The sequence below is a fragment of the Xenopus laevis genome, chromosome 5S, assembly GCF_017654675.1.
Source record: "Xenopus laevis strain J_2021 chromosome 5S, Xenopus_laevis_v10.1, whole genome shotgun sequence".
Classification (NCBI taxonomy): domain Eukaryota; kingdom Metazoa; phylum Chordata; class Amphibia; order Anura; family Pipidae; genus Xenopus; species Xenopus laevis.
Window position 1 is genome coordinate 89,653,043 of NC_054380.1, and position 14,458 is coordinate 89,667,500.

The 14,458-nt window shown below is 38.0% G+C and overlaps 1 protein-coding gene across 10 annotated transcripts in view; it reads right to left on the reverse strand.

The window, feature by feature from the left end:
- LOC108718052 (lipoma-preferred partner homolog) overlaps positions 1–14,458 on the reverse strand; it is a 221,653-nt gene that overhangs the window by 37,289 nt on the left and 169,906 nt on the right. For all 10 annotated transcript variants that reach the window (XM_041564759.1, XM_018265625.2, XM_018265624.2 and 7 more), the window contains one exon: positions 2,302–2,410. In XM_041564759.1, coding sequence (XP_041420693.1) covers positions 2,302–2,410 — 109 coding nt within the window. The remainder of the gene's footprint in view (positions 1–2,301; positions 2,411–14,458) is intronic.

A 14,458-nucleotide genomic window follows, 5' to 3' on the forward strand; every position in this document is an offset into this window, starting at 1 on the left:
TCGACCATTCGACCGCTAAAATCGAACGATCGAACGATTAAATTCCTTCGATCGTTCGAATCGAACGATTTTCGGATGTTCGAAGTTCACGAACTGTTCGCAATTTTTGCCGGTGTTCGCGAACGGCGTTCGCGAACACATTATCGGCGGTTCGCTACATCCCTACTCAGATGCAGTTGAACTGCAGACTTTCAGCTTTAATTCAGTGGGTTAAACAAAAAGATTGCATAGAAATGTGTAATAGGAGTGTGGAAGCAGATGTGGACAGATGCGCTGCATTGTTCTTAAATCGATTTTAAAGAAGAAATGTTTGTGAGTGTCATTTTTAATATTTATTAAAACTGTTTAAACGCTTCCACACATGTTGCTTCATTTTACCCACTAAGGATACAAGAAGATTATAAACGAACCAGGACACCTACCAATCTTAAAGCCTTTCTTTAACTTACTTCTTGTAAGTATGATCACCTGCTCACTAGGAAATGGGATTGTGGGCTATTGTGGAACTAAAACTAGACACCACGGGTGCAATTTCTACTTTTCAATACCCTTTGTTTATAGGGGATTGTATTCCACAGAATGCATATGTATTAAGGTGGCATGCAACAAAAAATTTGGGTGTGAACTAAGCACTTTTAGAGTATATGTGGACATTTTACTTATAAGTACTACACTATATTATTTGTCTGTTTTTTTCCCCCCTCAATGGTTTTTACCTTTGAGGTATACAGCAATCCTATCTTGAAAAGTGTCTTTTAAGAGTGGAGGAGAGCCCTCTTTGACTGCTGGACTGGGGAGACACCATTCGTTTTAGAGGATTAATTATCTTTGAGAGGATTAATTATACTCACTAAAAAGAGTAGTGAGTAACTAAAGCCTTTTTTTAACACAATCACTTCATTTCATTGATGTTTTTTAGCAAAGTCCAATCTAGCCTTTCTATTTTTGAAGCTTATGAGTGGCTGACACCTAGCAGTGCACCCTCTGTATTTACTTTCATGCAGTCTTCTCTTTATGGTAGATTTGGATATTGATACACCTACCTCCTGGAGAGTGTTGTTCACTTGTTTGGCTATTGTGAAGGGGTTTCTCTTCACCATGGAAATGATTCTGTGATCATCCACCACTGTTGTCTTCCTTGGACGTCCAGGTCTTTTTGCGTTGCTGAGTTCACCAGTGCTTTCTTTTTTTCTTTCTTTCTTTTTCTCTTTCTTTCTTTTTCTCTTTCTTTCTTTCTTTCTTTCTTTCTTTCTTTCTTTCTCAGGATGTACCAAACTGTAGATTTTGCCACTCCTAATATTGTAGCAATTTCTCGGATGGGTTTTCTCTGTTTTTGCAGCTTAAGGATGGCTTGTTTCACCTGCACAGAGAGCTCCTTTGACCTCATGTTGTCTGTTCACAGCAAAATCTTTCATATACAAGCACCCCCCCCCTCAAGTCAACTCCAGGGCTTTTATCTGCTTCATTGATAATGACATAACAAAAGAATTGCCCACACCTGCCCATGAAATAGCCTTTGAGTCACTGGTCCAATTACTTTTGAGCCCCTGAAATGAAGTGATTTTGTAAAAAAGGCTTTAGATCCTCACATTTTTATGCAATCGTTTTGTTCAACCCACTGAATTAGCTGAAAGTCTGCAGTTCAACTGCATCTGAGTTGTTTAATTTAAAATTCATTGTGGTAATGTACAGAACCAAAATTAGAAAAAAAGTTGTCTCTGTCCAAAGATTTATGGGCCTAACTCCAATATCAGAGAACCATGGATATATACATATTTCAACCGTGCACCCCGTTTACATATTTTGGCCTTGGGGTACGGTTACTCATTGGACTGCTAATTCAGTATTTGGGTGATTTCCAATCTGGCAAAAGCAGTCATGGCCATATGCTGGCTGGCCCAGTAGATTTATTCACATTTACTGTGTCTAATTTTCTGCCTGTGCATCTTGCATCAATTGTCATCTACAGAATTACCATAGATTATATTTAGTTATATTTACCAACAAATATTGACCTTGGACTTCCCTTTGTCCATCAAATTATATACCACACCCATCTTACTACTACTCATATATCATTTTTGTGGCAGTGGTGGTGGGTTCATTGTATTTTTAGCTTACCAGGTTACTACACTGCAAGCTTTGTTGCAACTGTTCAGATTTAAATGTTCCATTTTAAATTGGTCCACTAGAATTGTAATTACTGTAATTAAGCTACACTGCTTGTACACAATGAAAACAAACAATAAAAAACCAAGCCTGAAGGTCCCACAATTACTATGATTACATTAAAGTTCATACCAAAGTATTCCTCAGAAGGAGGGTTCTCCATATCATACAGCATCTTTTTAGTGAGGAGCTCCAGTTCATCCTCAGGCCTTGGAGAAGAGCCTTGGGCTGGGTAAGGTGCCTAAAAAAGAGAGAAGAAAGCTTTACAAACTATAAACCATATATAAATTTCAACTTTTTCTTGAGTTTCCAATTATATGTATAAAACTGAACAATCATTTTGCTAATTCTAGAAGAGTTTGAGAAAAGGGTGTTTTAAAATTACATAGTTATCAAACAATTAAAGGACAAGGTAACTATCAGACAAATCAGATATAACTGTGTGCCCTTGCAATTACCTATGCAAACAATGGTAGCACTGGGGCATACTCATAGCTACATGGGCACATTAGGAACATTTCATAAGGCACATTAGAAAAGATATACCACAGTACAGATGTATTTCTTTGGTGTTAATGTATTTTATTGATTACATTTCTTCTGCACTGTATTTAGTCCTTTCTAGATTGTAATTGCATGTGTACCATAATCAGACATGTCATGCCCCCATGCTGCATGTTAAAACAGGCTAATCCGTATGCTAATTGGAAACCATCATTCTTTGCACTGCTGTGATGGCAACAAAAACACAGACATCAACCACTTCTCTCTCAAGATTTTCAGTCACACCTCCCATTCCAATTTGTAACCTTGATCTGCCCAGTTACGAAACAGCCTTGCCCCAAACTTCTGTATAAGTTTGGCAGACCCAAGAAAATGGCAGGAGAGTTGACTGCAATTGGAAAGCAGTATAGGTGCTCTGCTTCCACTTCTCAAGAAAAGGAGAAAATTGAGGTGGCACAAAGGGATTCAATAAGAAAGATACTAAAGTCAAAACAGAATTGAAGTCCTGGGTTTATTTCATGGGATGGAGGTGCAATAAAAGGCTTTGGGTTTAAACTGGCTAAAAGGCACCCAACAGCAGTCCTGAAATAGAAATGCATTGAAGGAACAGAAAAACTAAACATTAAATATTTTTAAAAAAATTCAAATATAATGTAATGTTTCTCTGCACTAATGCAACTGCTGTGTTTGCGAACACTACTACGGGACCTGCTATTCAGAATTCTCGGGATCAGTGGTTTTCCAGATAACAGATCATCATCATACCTTAAGTCTACTAGAAAATCATGTAAATATTAAATAAACCCAATAGGGTGATTTTGCTTCCAATAAGGATTACTTATATCTTAGTTTGGATCAAGGATAAGGTACTGTTTTATTATAATACTGAAAAAGGAAATAACTGAATTTTTTTAAAAAATTTGTATAAAATGGAGTCCATAGGAGATGGCCTTCATGTAATTCGGAGACATCTGGATAACGGGTTTCTGGATGATGGATCCCATACCTATAGTTTTTATAAACTAAATGCTGTGTAGCCATGGGGGAATCCATTCAAGGCACAGGTTACATAGCAGATAACAGATGATCTCTGTAGAATCCCATTGTATTATATTATAGAGCTTATCTGCAAGTAGCCTATGCCTTTTCTCCTGCTTTAGCTTGAATGGCTGCGCCTATGGCTACACAGTAACTTATTTCGATAAACTATAGTAATGTTTCTAAAGCAAACACATAACTTTTACCAATGTATTCCAACAGTATATTATATATGAGTTATTTTAAAATGCTTTTAGTTATTAGTGTTACTGTTCCTTTGAAGTCCTTTCAGATAAAAAAATAAATAAACTTTTTTTAAAAAAAAAAAGGTAATGGGAGGTAAGCAGGGGCACTCTCTGGTGAAGTTTTAATTGACTGAAAAACATCCCGTGTGTCATAAATCAAAAGAGCAGTTAATTGACCAGTTTAGACGTGAATGCTTTATTTTAGAAATGCTTACAGGTCTCTAGGTCTGTTGGACAACGTGTCTGTATATAAAATGTACAGACACGTATATAAAATGTACAGAATAAATGTACAATTTGTCGAAGAAAACATCAGATCTTAATCCCAGTAGCGTTGGTTAACCAAGCTTGCATGGCTAAACAAATCCATTGGAGGACATACAAGAGGCTGGACATATGGGTTTTAATTGTGTGAATTTACAGGCATTTTTAAACAACTGAAAACTATTCTAGGGTAGAAAATGGATTCCTAGTACATAGTAACATAGTAAGTTAGGTTGAAAAAAAGTCACATGTCCATCAAGTCCAACCTTTTAGTTTTTTTTTTTTAATCTGCCTAACTGCTAGTTGATATAAAGGAAGGCAAAAAAACTCCATCTGAAGCCTCACCAATTTGCCTCAGAGGGGGAAAAATTCCTTCCTGACTCCAAAATGGCAACCGGACTAGTGCCTGGATCAACTTGTACTATGAGCTATCTCCCATAACCCTGTATTCCCTCACTTGCTAAAAAGACATCCAACCTCTTCTTAAAGCTTTCTAATGTATCAGTCAGTACAACTGATTCAGGGAGAGAATTCCACATCTTCACAGCTCTCACTGTAAAAAACTCCTTCTGAATATTTAGGCAGAACCTCTTTTCTTCTAATCGGAATGGGTGACCTAGTGTAAACTGGAAAGACCTACTGGTAAATAAAGCATTAGAGAGATTATTATATGATCCTCTTATATATTTATACATAGTTATCATATCTCCCCTTAAGCGCCTCTTCTCCAGCGTGAACATTCCCAATTTGGCCAGTCTTTCATCATAGATTTTCAATACCTTTTACCAGCTTAGTTGCCCTTCTCTGGACCCTCTCTAATACAATAATGTTTGAGTGATGGAGACCAAAACTGTACGGCATATTCTAGATGGGGCCTTACAAGTGCTCTATACAGTGGAAGGATGACCCCTCCTCCCGTGACTCTATGCCCCTTTTAATACAGCTCAAGACCTTATTTGCCCTTGATGCTGCTGACTGGCATTGCTTGCTACAGCCAAGTTTATCATCTACAAGGACTCCAAGGTCCTTTTCCATAATGGACTTGCTTAGTGCAGTACCATTAAGGGTAGAAGTGACTTGGATATTTTTACATCGCATGACTTTACATTTATCAACATTGAATCTCATTTGCCACTTAGCTGCCCAGATTGCCAGTTTGTCAAGATCATGTTGCAAGGATGCCACATCATGGATGGAATTAATTGGGCTGGATAATTTTGTGTCATCTGCAAACACTGATACATTACTTACAATACCCTCCCCATAGTCATTAATGAACAAGTTAAATAAAAGTGGACCCAATACTGAGCCCTGAGGGACCCCACTAAGAACCTTACTCCAAGTAAAGAATGTACCATTAACAACCACCCATTGTACCCGATCCTGTAGCCAGTTTCCTATCCATGTGCAAATGACTACATTAAGCCCAACAGACGTTAGTTTAGAAAGCAGTCGTTTGTGGGGCACAGTATCAAACGATTTGTCAAAATCCAAATAGATCACATCTACTGCCCCCCCCCCCACTGTCCAGCATCTTAGTAGATAGGATGTACACAGTGCATAGGACTGTCTTTTCATTTGTAAAAATGTAGGATAAAAAACATTTGAAGTTCACAAGCTACACAAGGCTGAAAGAAATTTAGAGGCCAGATATGTTCAAAGAGCAAAGTAAAACCTGCAGAGTTACACATAGGTGTATAGTATAACTGTCAAAATGTAAGAAAGTCTGTCTTTTACTGGATAAACTTTTCATACAGTTCTAACGTAACCATAGAATTTTACTACCAATTTGGAGCAACTATAAATATTTTTCTCCATCCAGAAGACCCCAGTTATCTTTTCTTGCACCACTAATGAGATTGGGTTGCTGAGTATCATTTTAGTCCATTAAGAGCTCCCTTTGCAGCTACCAAGATCTATAGTAGTGCTCCGTTATATGTCACACTGTAATGTACTGAAAGATACTTTTATCTTATGGCAAGCTGTTACTCTAAAATTATTCTTCAAAATCCACAGGTTGTACTTGATATTTCCATAAGTTACCCATAATCATAATTCCTCCTCAACATTCCTCCTAATCAAGTCTCAATTAACAAACACCAGTTACTATGGTTTCCACCATGATAATTTACATCCTGGATACATGAGGTGGCACTATTACTAAAGCAGAGGGTAAAAAAGCCACCCTACTCTACAAAGGCCTTCATTTTGGCTTTCATTTCTCTGCATGTATTTTCAGCAGACTGTAAAGAAAACTTGTTTCCTCTGTAATTAGATTTACTGAGTACATAGTAAGTGATGTAAAAAGAACACAATGTTCAGAGCTGCCATTCATGGTTAAATAACTAGTCACTAATACGTGGAAATGTTGCCTTCACTGCTCATAATGCTCTATGCAAGGAGGGATTGGTCTTATTAATCAAGAAGTGCAATTTAGTCGTTTGTATGATGCCAACATTCTGTGCTCACAATGTGTGTCTGCAAACTGTAACAGCAGATTGTCAGGAGCCCCTGAGAGCCCCACAGCACACACTCTTAACAATTCACAGCTGTTCTTTTGTTTCTTAGCATATTTTAAATTGTAAGGGTTGTGGGAATGTCAAACTCATAAGCTTTTAGCTAAGGATGTTGGGATTTGAAGTTCTGAGAAGCTGGAGTGCTTTATTAATTACATAATTTTATACATAATTAAACCTTAATAAAAGAAAATAGAGTTGTTATATTGCCCTACACATGTGCCCAGTGTATAGTTTATGTGTCATATGTTAGGAAATGTAGGGAGGAAGCTGGTTACCCCAAAAATGTTACCTTCTTTTGCAGCCTATCACCCTGAAAAAAGGAAAAAATGCCAGCGTTTTTTGGGACTTTTTTTGAGGAACTATTTTTTGAGGAACTCGTATCTACTCTATTGCACTTCGCCTGGTCTGAGGTGGCGAAGGCAAGTCTGGCGCAAGAGGTAACGTTCAGTAAAATCCGCATCTTAGTGAATTTGAGTAGTTACGTCAATTCGCCAGAGCCCAAATTCGCCTGGCGTTAGGGAGTGAAGTACCGGTAGAGTCTCTCTTTTGCTAGCGAAGTTACACCAATGACCTTTAGAAAATCAGCAAAGTTCCAAAATGACGTCACGCTGGCAAATTTTCGCCAGCGTTAGTCATTTCACCCTTTAGTAAATTTGCCCCCAGGTCCCTTTAGCATAAGTGATGATAAATAGCTGGGAGGTTTGCCATTGGCTAAAGTATTCTGTACATGCTCTGTCTGTGGAAATAGTGATTGAAGAACACACCGATTCTTAGTATCTTGCCTTGATGGTGCACGTTCTGCAACGACCACTTTCCATTGACAGACCATATAATGTAGAAAATGAACAGCACCATCGACTTGGATGTGATTTAAAAAGCCTTTATTTGTGCTCTTGTGGGCATCCCCCGCAACGTTTCAGGCCATGTGGCCTTTTATCAAGCTTGATAAAAGGCCACATGGCCTGAAACGTTGCGGGGGATGCCCACAAGAGCACAAATAAAGGCTTTTTAAATCACATCCAAGTCGATGGTGCTGTTCATTTTCTACATTATGTGGAAATAGTGATGGCAGTTAACTTTTCTCTGCCTTTCCTTTCTGCCTGAAATTCTAGCAATATTAAAGGATCACCAGTGATGAAATACAAGATCCTATTAAGATTACGTATTTAACATTTACAGTTCGAGATGTAAAAGCCTCATAGCCTATTCCACCCACTCTGAGGGAGCATCTGACAGAATAAAACAGAAGAATAAAATATCAGCCGTGGGCCAGAATAATATGAAGTGGTTTCATAAAGAGTGGTTCATAGGGGACTATAAAACTTCTGGAGTGAACCTAACTAGCTTGTTGTTGAATTGAGGACACAGTAACGTTAGCAGCACAAGTTACGCTTGGCACAGTTTTGTGATGACTGCACTCGTCTATTCTCTTTACCCCCTGGTTCAAATTGTGCAGAAAAACTTAAAAATAAAACTTCATGTTTATCAGCTATAAGGGTGTGAAATATTTAGTGCAAGACTTAAAAAAACAAAACAGACATAGTCCACCAATGAAACAAACTAAAACTCTATTATGCCTCTTTATAGGTCCCTGGTGAGGCCTCATCTGGAGTATGGAGTGCAGTTTTGGACTCCAGTCCTTAACAGGAATATAAATGAGCTGGAGAGAGTGCAGAGATGTGCAACTACACTGATTAGAGGGACGGAAGACTGAAATTATGAGGGTAGACTGTCAAGGTTGGGGTTGTTTCCTCTGGAAAAAAGGCGCTTGCGAGGGGACATGATTACACTTTACAAGTACATTAGAGGACATTATAGACAAATAGCAGGGGAACTTTTTGCCCATAAAGAGGATCACTGTACCAGAGGCCACCCCTTCAGACTGGAGGGAAAAGTACTTTCATTTGAAGCAACGTAGAGGGTTCTTCACAGTCAGGACAGTGAGGTTGTGGAATGCACTGCCGGGTGATGTTGTGATGGCTGATTCAGTTAATGCCTTTAAGAATGGCTTGGATGATTTCTTGGACAGACAGAATATCAAAGGCTTCTGTGATACTAAACTCTATAGTATAGTTAGTATAGATATGGGTATATAGAATGTATGTGTAAAAAGTATGGATCAGGGGTGTGTGTATGGATGCTGGGTTTTCATTTGGAGGGGTTGAACTTGATGAACTTTATCTTTTTTTCAACCTGATTTGACTATGTAACTATGTAGGCTTCTATAAAGATACAAATTAAAGCTAATGGCACACGGGTTTGTTTCTCAGCAGATAGAAAAAAGCCAGTCCGCTGCCTTCTACTAGTTGAATGTGTATGATATGGCAATCAAATGGCACTCCTGTGTGAGATCCAAATAAATCACAAATTGCAAGCACATTTCGCTGAGTGAGTGCCATCTGATTGCCTTTTGATTAGGAAGATGTATATGGGATAGTGGAGCAGCAATGTTCCCAGATAGAGCACCACACAAGTATATCCACGGAATTTGGGTTTGGATTAACGGTGTGTATTATATGGGTTCATACATGTTTTGGGTGTAGAACCCTTTTTCAAGTGTCACCCGAAACATGTGTGAATAAAAGCACTTTGCCGTAAATTGCAGCTTGGGCTTGGTCCTTCCTTAAGAATGTTGTTTTAATTGGCAATCATTTAAATGTTTATGTTATATCTTGCACTTAACAAGAAAATCACTCTCATTTAACACATCCTGGTCACATCCTGGTTCTTCTGAGTTCGTTTGCAGAAGAGAAGTTAGTAAAATAAATTACAGTCTACAGATCAGCCCTCTTTATAATAAGATTATCATAAAAACTAACAGAGTGTGCAGATTAGGTTTGTAGGGAGGAAATGAGCTTTCTTTACCCCTATAAGCCTATATGCAAAGATGCATGATAAACCCCTGACACAATTAGGGCAGAGACACATGCTGCGATTCGGGGAGATTAGTCGCCCGGCGACAAATCTCCTATTCTTCAGATCAACTAATCTCCCCGAACTGTCTCCCCTGCCTTCCTGCCGGCTAGAGTGCTTCGTTTTCCGAAGATGTCCGAAGTTGCCTCATGAGAAAATTTCATGCGACTTTGGAAAACAAGGTGCTCCGAGTGCCATCTGGCCGCGATTTAAATTCTAGCCGGCCAGAAGGCAGGGGAGGCAATTCGGGAAGATTAGTTGCCCCAAAGAAGAAGAGATTTGTGGCCAGCCAACTAATCTCCCCGAATCCCAGCATGTCGCTGCCCTAACAGGACTTAAATACCTTGTATCATGCTTTAGTTTTTTTTACTACAGGAACACAGTGAAATGCAGGAATCCACAATGAATTTAAATACAAAGAAAATACATACTATTCTCCCATGTGCAAGCTAAAATCTGCAGGATACGATGATGATGATGAATGTACAGATACCTGCATGGTACTATAGGCTCACAGTTCCCAGGGATGAGCTCATAAGCAAGGGAAAACTAAATGAACCAAGAATCTAGTTTCTAATGCCTAATGAAATAATTGATGGAACCCTGTAACAATAATATTTTCTATAAGAGTTGGCTGATGCATATTACATATAGAATTAGCAACGTATTTGCTATAGTGACTGCAGTAATATGGTGGTGTTGTTCTATATGGCACAAATGAAGAATATTCTAATGATGAGGCCGTTCATGTTGTCTGAATACGCTGGTTCTCTCAGTACAATATGTCACATGGAATTCTAAAATAGCATAATGCGAACCATTCAGTTAGTAGTACCGCTTCTTACATAGTTCTTCAGACGCCACCTGAAATACAAGGCAGGATCAAATACTATCTTGTCGGTTGCAACCTCAACCCCCCCTCGCCAGATTTACGATGCCTTGACAGGGACAGAAAGTGACTGTGTGGGCTTTGGCAGGATGATTATGTAAATTGTCCAGCTGCTTGGTGCAGAGAAAGGGGCAGAAACGCTGATAATAACTGCTGAAGTGAGTCATTTAATCTGTGTTTTACTACATCTACAGCAATGCTAATTTATCGATTCATACCCATTAAGATTATAAGCTTTTTATGTTCCAAAAAGGCAGGATGATGAATAGTTCTTCTTAAAGATTAGACTCCAGTCCTCTGTAACAAGGATTTTGCAGGGAACAATACTTGAGTAATTGTTGCTTTCAGTTATGTAGAACCCACTCACTTATTCAGCTACTTTCCTAGCACCATACATCCAAAGCTTTAGTGCTGCTGAGGAACATGACTCTAGACAAGATGCAACATCAACAAGTAACTACAGATTCTACCATCCATTGATGGAGTACAAAAACATATAATGTGACAAAGTTATAGCCTTTCTTTCGCATAGTTTGGAAGACTAATGCTGCCCTTTAAGAAAGGTGATGTTCTCTCTCTAGAGTAAATGCTCCAAATATGCTCTCAATGTGCAGTGCTATAAGCTTGCAGAAAGTTAGTTTTCATGGCATGCATTTTTTAAGAGCTGAATGGAAACACTTAGGGGCAGATTTATCAAGGGTCGAATTTTTGTTATGGCCAAAACTGTCAAATTCGACTAGGGAGTTATCAAATTCAATTCAAGTTTTTTAAAAAAAAATTTGAATTAGATTTTCGAGATTTATCATACTCCGGCCCTTTAACAATTTGAATTCGACTATTCGCCACCTAAAACCTGTTGCATTGCTGTTTAAGTCAATGGGAGAGGCCCAGGGATCAATTTGGAGATGTTTGCAGCCTTCCCGACATGCAAGTCTTTTTCGGAGAATTTGATTAGAATTTTCAGGTTGTTTCAATTCATCTGCGTTGGAAAAATTTGATTTTAAAAATAAATTTTGATTGGTCGAATTTATGGGAGTTTAGGACACAAACACAAATTTGACCTTTGATAAATATGCCTCCCCATGCGCAGTGCAGAAGTAAGGTGTTTTGAAAGGTTAATATTTAGTTATAGTGAAACTGCACCTATATTGCCCTGCTTTATGCATTTGCTGTATTACTGCTTATTTGCATGCAACTTGCTTTTGTAACATACTAAAATAGACACATATCTCCTGCAGACACCACAGGGCATATTTAGCAAAAATAAACAAGTATATTAATTAAAAAAGTCAGACCAAACTAGAATCCACGATTAGAGCTTATTATTATATAAAAATGCACTATTTAATTGAAAAAAAACCGAAAATCCGAATCATGGGTTTTTTTTTTACCAGAGTTTTTTCCAAAATTGTCTGATGTTTTCGGGCTTTTTGCCAAAAAGCCCACATTTTTTGGATTTCTGATTGAAAAGTTAGAAATAGTCAGATTTAAGGGCTAATTCCAGCGCAGACCACAGAAAATTCAAAGTAGGATAGGGACCACTCCCATTGACTTATATTATATTCAGACTTTGTCCATCCTCGGGGTAAATATATAAAAATCACGAAAAATTTTAGCTTTTTTTCCCCACTAAGAATTCTGATTTTATAGTAAAAAAAATAAATAAAAAATACTTTTTGGCATTCAAACTTTGATAAATAACCCCCCCCCCCACCCCATGTTGTAAACAGCTCAGTCTGAATATATTTTACAATATCAAGAAGTGCAACCTGAAGTTGCTGGGCCCCAATGAAAAATTCTTTAAAGGCTCCTAAAACTTTAGGAAGTTGACCTGTTTTATCTACATTCATTGATACGGCACATTACTCAAGGGTCCACTGGGTTCCCCATCAGATTTCCAAATCCGATAATGACCCCTTTTCAACAGAACTGCACAGTCACGAGATTGTTTAGGGTTTTGATTAATTTCTGTACAACTTTCTCCCTATAAAGAACTGCGGTTCAATTTCCATAACCTACAAAACCTGAAGGCAGTTAATTATGTTGCAATAACCTGCATCAATTGCATTATAAGCACATTGCTGCAGATGTCCCAGGCTGCTCCCTTACAAATTTGTCACTGTAATAAAAATCCCAAAGGTACATTATAGAACCTTGGATTTTCAGCCACAGAGGGTACAGAATTCATAAGGAAAATAGGAGTCTTAAAGAAAGGTATTGGAATATTATATAAAAGTTTGGTACAGTACAGGTTATTTGTAAGTTATGACACTTGCATTTAAGCTTACAATACAGTTCAAGGACAAGGCTATCATGTGTCCAATACGAGCGACAGGACTTCTACAACAAGCATAATACAAAGCCAATGTTCTGGTTTTTTCAAGAAAAAAAAAAAGGAACAGAACTAGTTTAAAACTGGATAAATAGAGTAAAACTAAGGGGGTTATTTACTAAACTCCGAATGCAAAAATCACAAAAAATTCATGATTTTTTTTCTATAAAATCAAACTTTTAAAAAATCACAAATTTTTCGGAATTTATTAAACCCTGAGGATCAGGGGCGATACAGGGCATTTTGCCGCCTGAGGCGGCCTTTCTTTTGCTGCCCCACCCCTCCTCACGGCACTCACCTTTTCAGCTCTAGAGGTGGTCGGGGGCAGTCTACGTCGCTAGTACAGAGAGTGTAATTGCGCTCTCTGCACTAGAAGAGCCGAATTTCTGGGTTGAAAATCGAAAATTCGGCTCTTAGTTACCAGGAGCAGCATTTTTGCCACCCCTGGCAATCAGGGGGGCGCTGCCGCCTGAAGCGAGTGTCTCAACTCGCCTCATTGGTGCAGCACCCCTGCCGAGGATGGAAAAGTCTGAATCTGAAAATCCGCCATCTCAGACCTGTCGAGTTTGCATATAAGTTAATGGGAAAAGTCCCAATGATTTTTTGATGTGCGCTGTGTTTCGTGAAATACCCTGAAGTTTTTGGGTGAAAATATCAGAAAAAATCATGAAAATCAGATGAAAAAAACACAAAACTTCAAGAAAATGTAATAATAAGTAAGTGTAAAAAAAATGAGCGGATTTGATCGGAGTTTGTAGCAGAAAATATTGAGATAAATTCGGACTTTGATAAATAAATAAATGCCCTTATGTGCTAGTCCTGGCCCATTAGGCTTTGGCATCAAGCTACCAATTTAACCATGGTAAACAATAGGACTTTAGATGAGAAAGCTGTAAGTGTATAAAACAACTTGTGAGCAAAGTAATTAATAATCACATAAATACAGAGAATGTAAATCTTATTAATAGGTAACAGATTTAAAGGTGATCTTGTTTGAGCACATGTAACTAAGCTTATCACTTTATTATTTTTTTTTGTTAACATTTTCATATATGTATTTAAACAGTAATAATAGTAAAACCCTCTAATTTCATGCTGAGGATTATAAACTGTACATCACAAGGACAAGTGGAAAATATGATTTCTTTGCCAGCAGTGCCTTACAGATGATGATGGATTTATGAATCAGTATTTGTTTTAGAGAGGCTTATAACTAAACTGGTTCTCGGGTATAAACGTTTCATCACGTTACCACCTGCTAAATGAATGTATCCTCATAGAGCTATAAGGAAAATTATTTATACGCACACACTATACATATGTCTTTTCCCATTTTAATTCTCCAGTGACCTTACTTTTAACTCTGGCACACAACCTTTCTTAGCACCTTGAAATGAGAAAGTGTGCAGTCTTTGTCCAGTAAGAATCTTCTATCTAAAATTCAGCGTAACAGATTGTCAATAAGCTGTTACTAGAGGGAGAGAGTCTGGCACGACAGATGTCCTTAAGTGCCCTTTCATCCTTCCACTTATCTGAGAATTAAACTTTGCAGAAGAACAGAGAGACAGATCGAGCTTTATCTAAA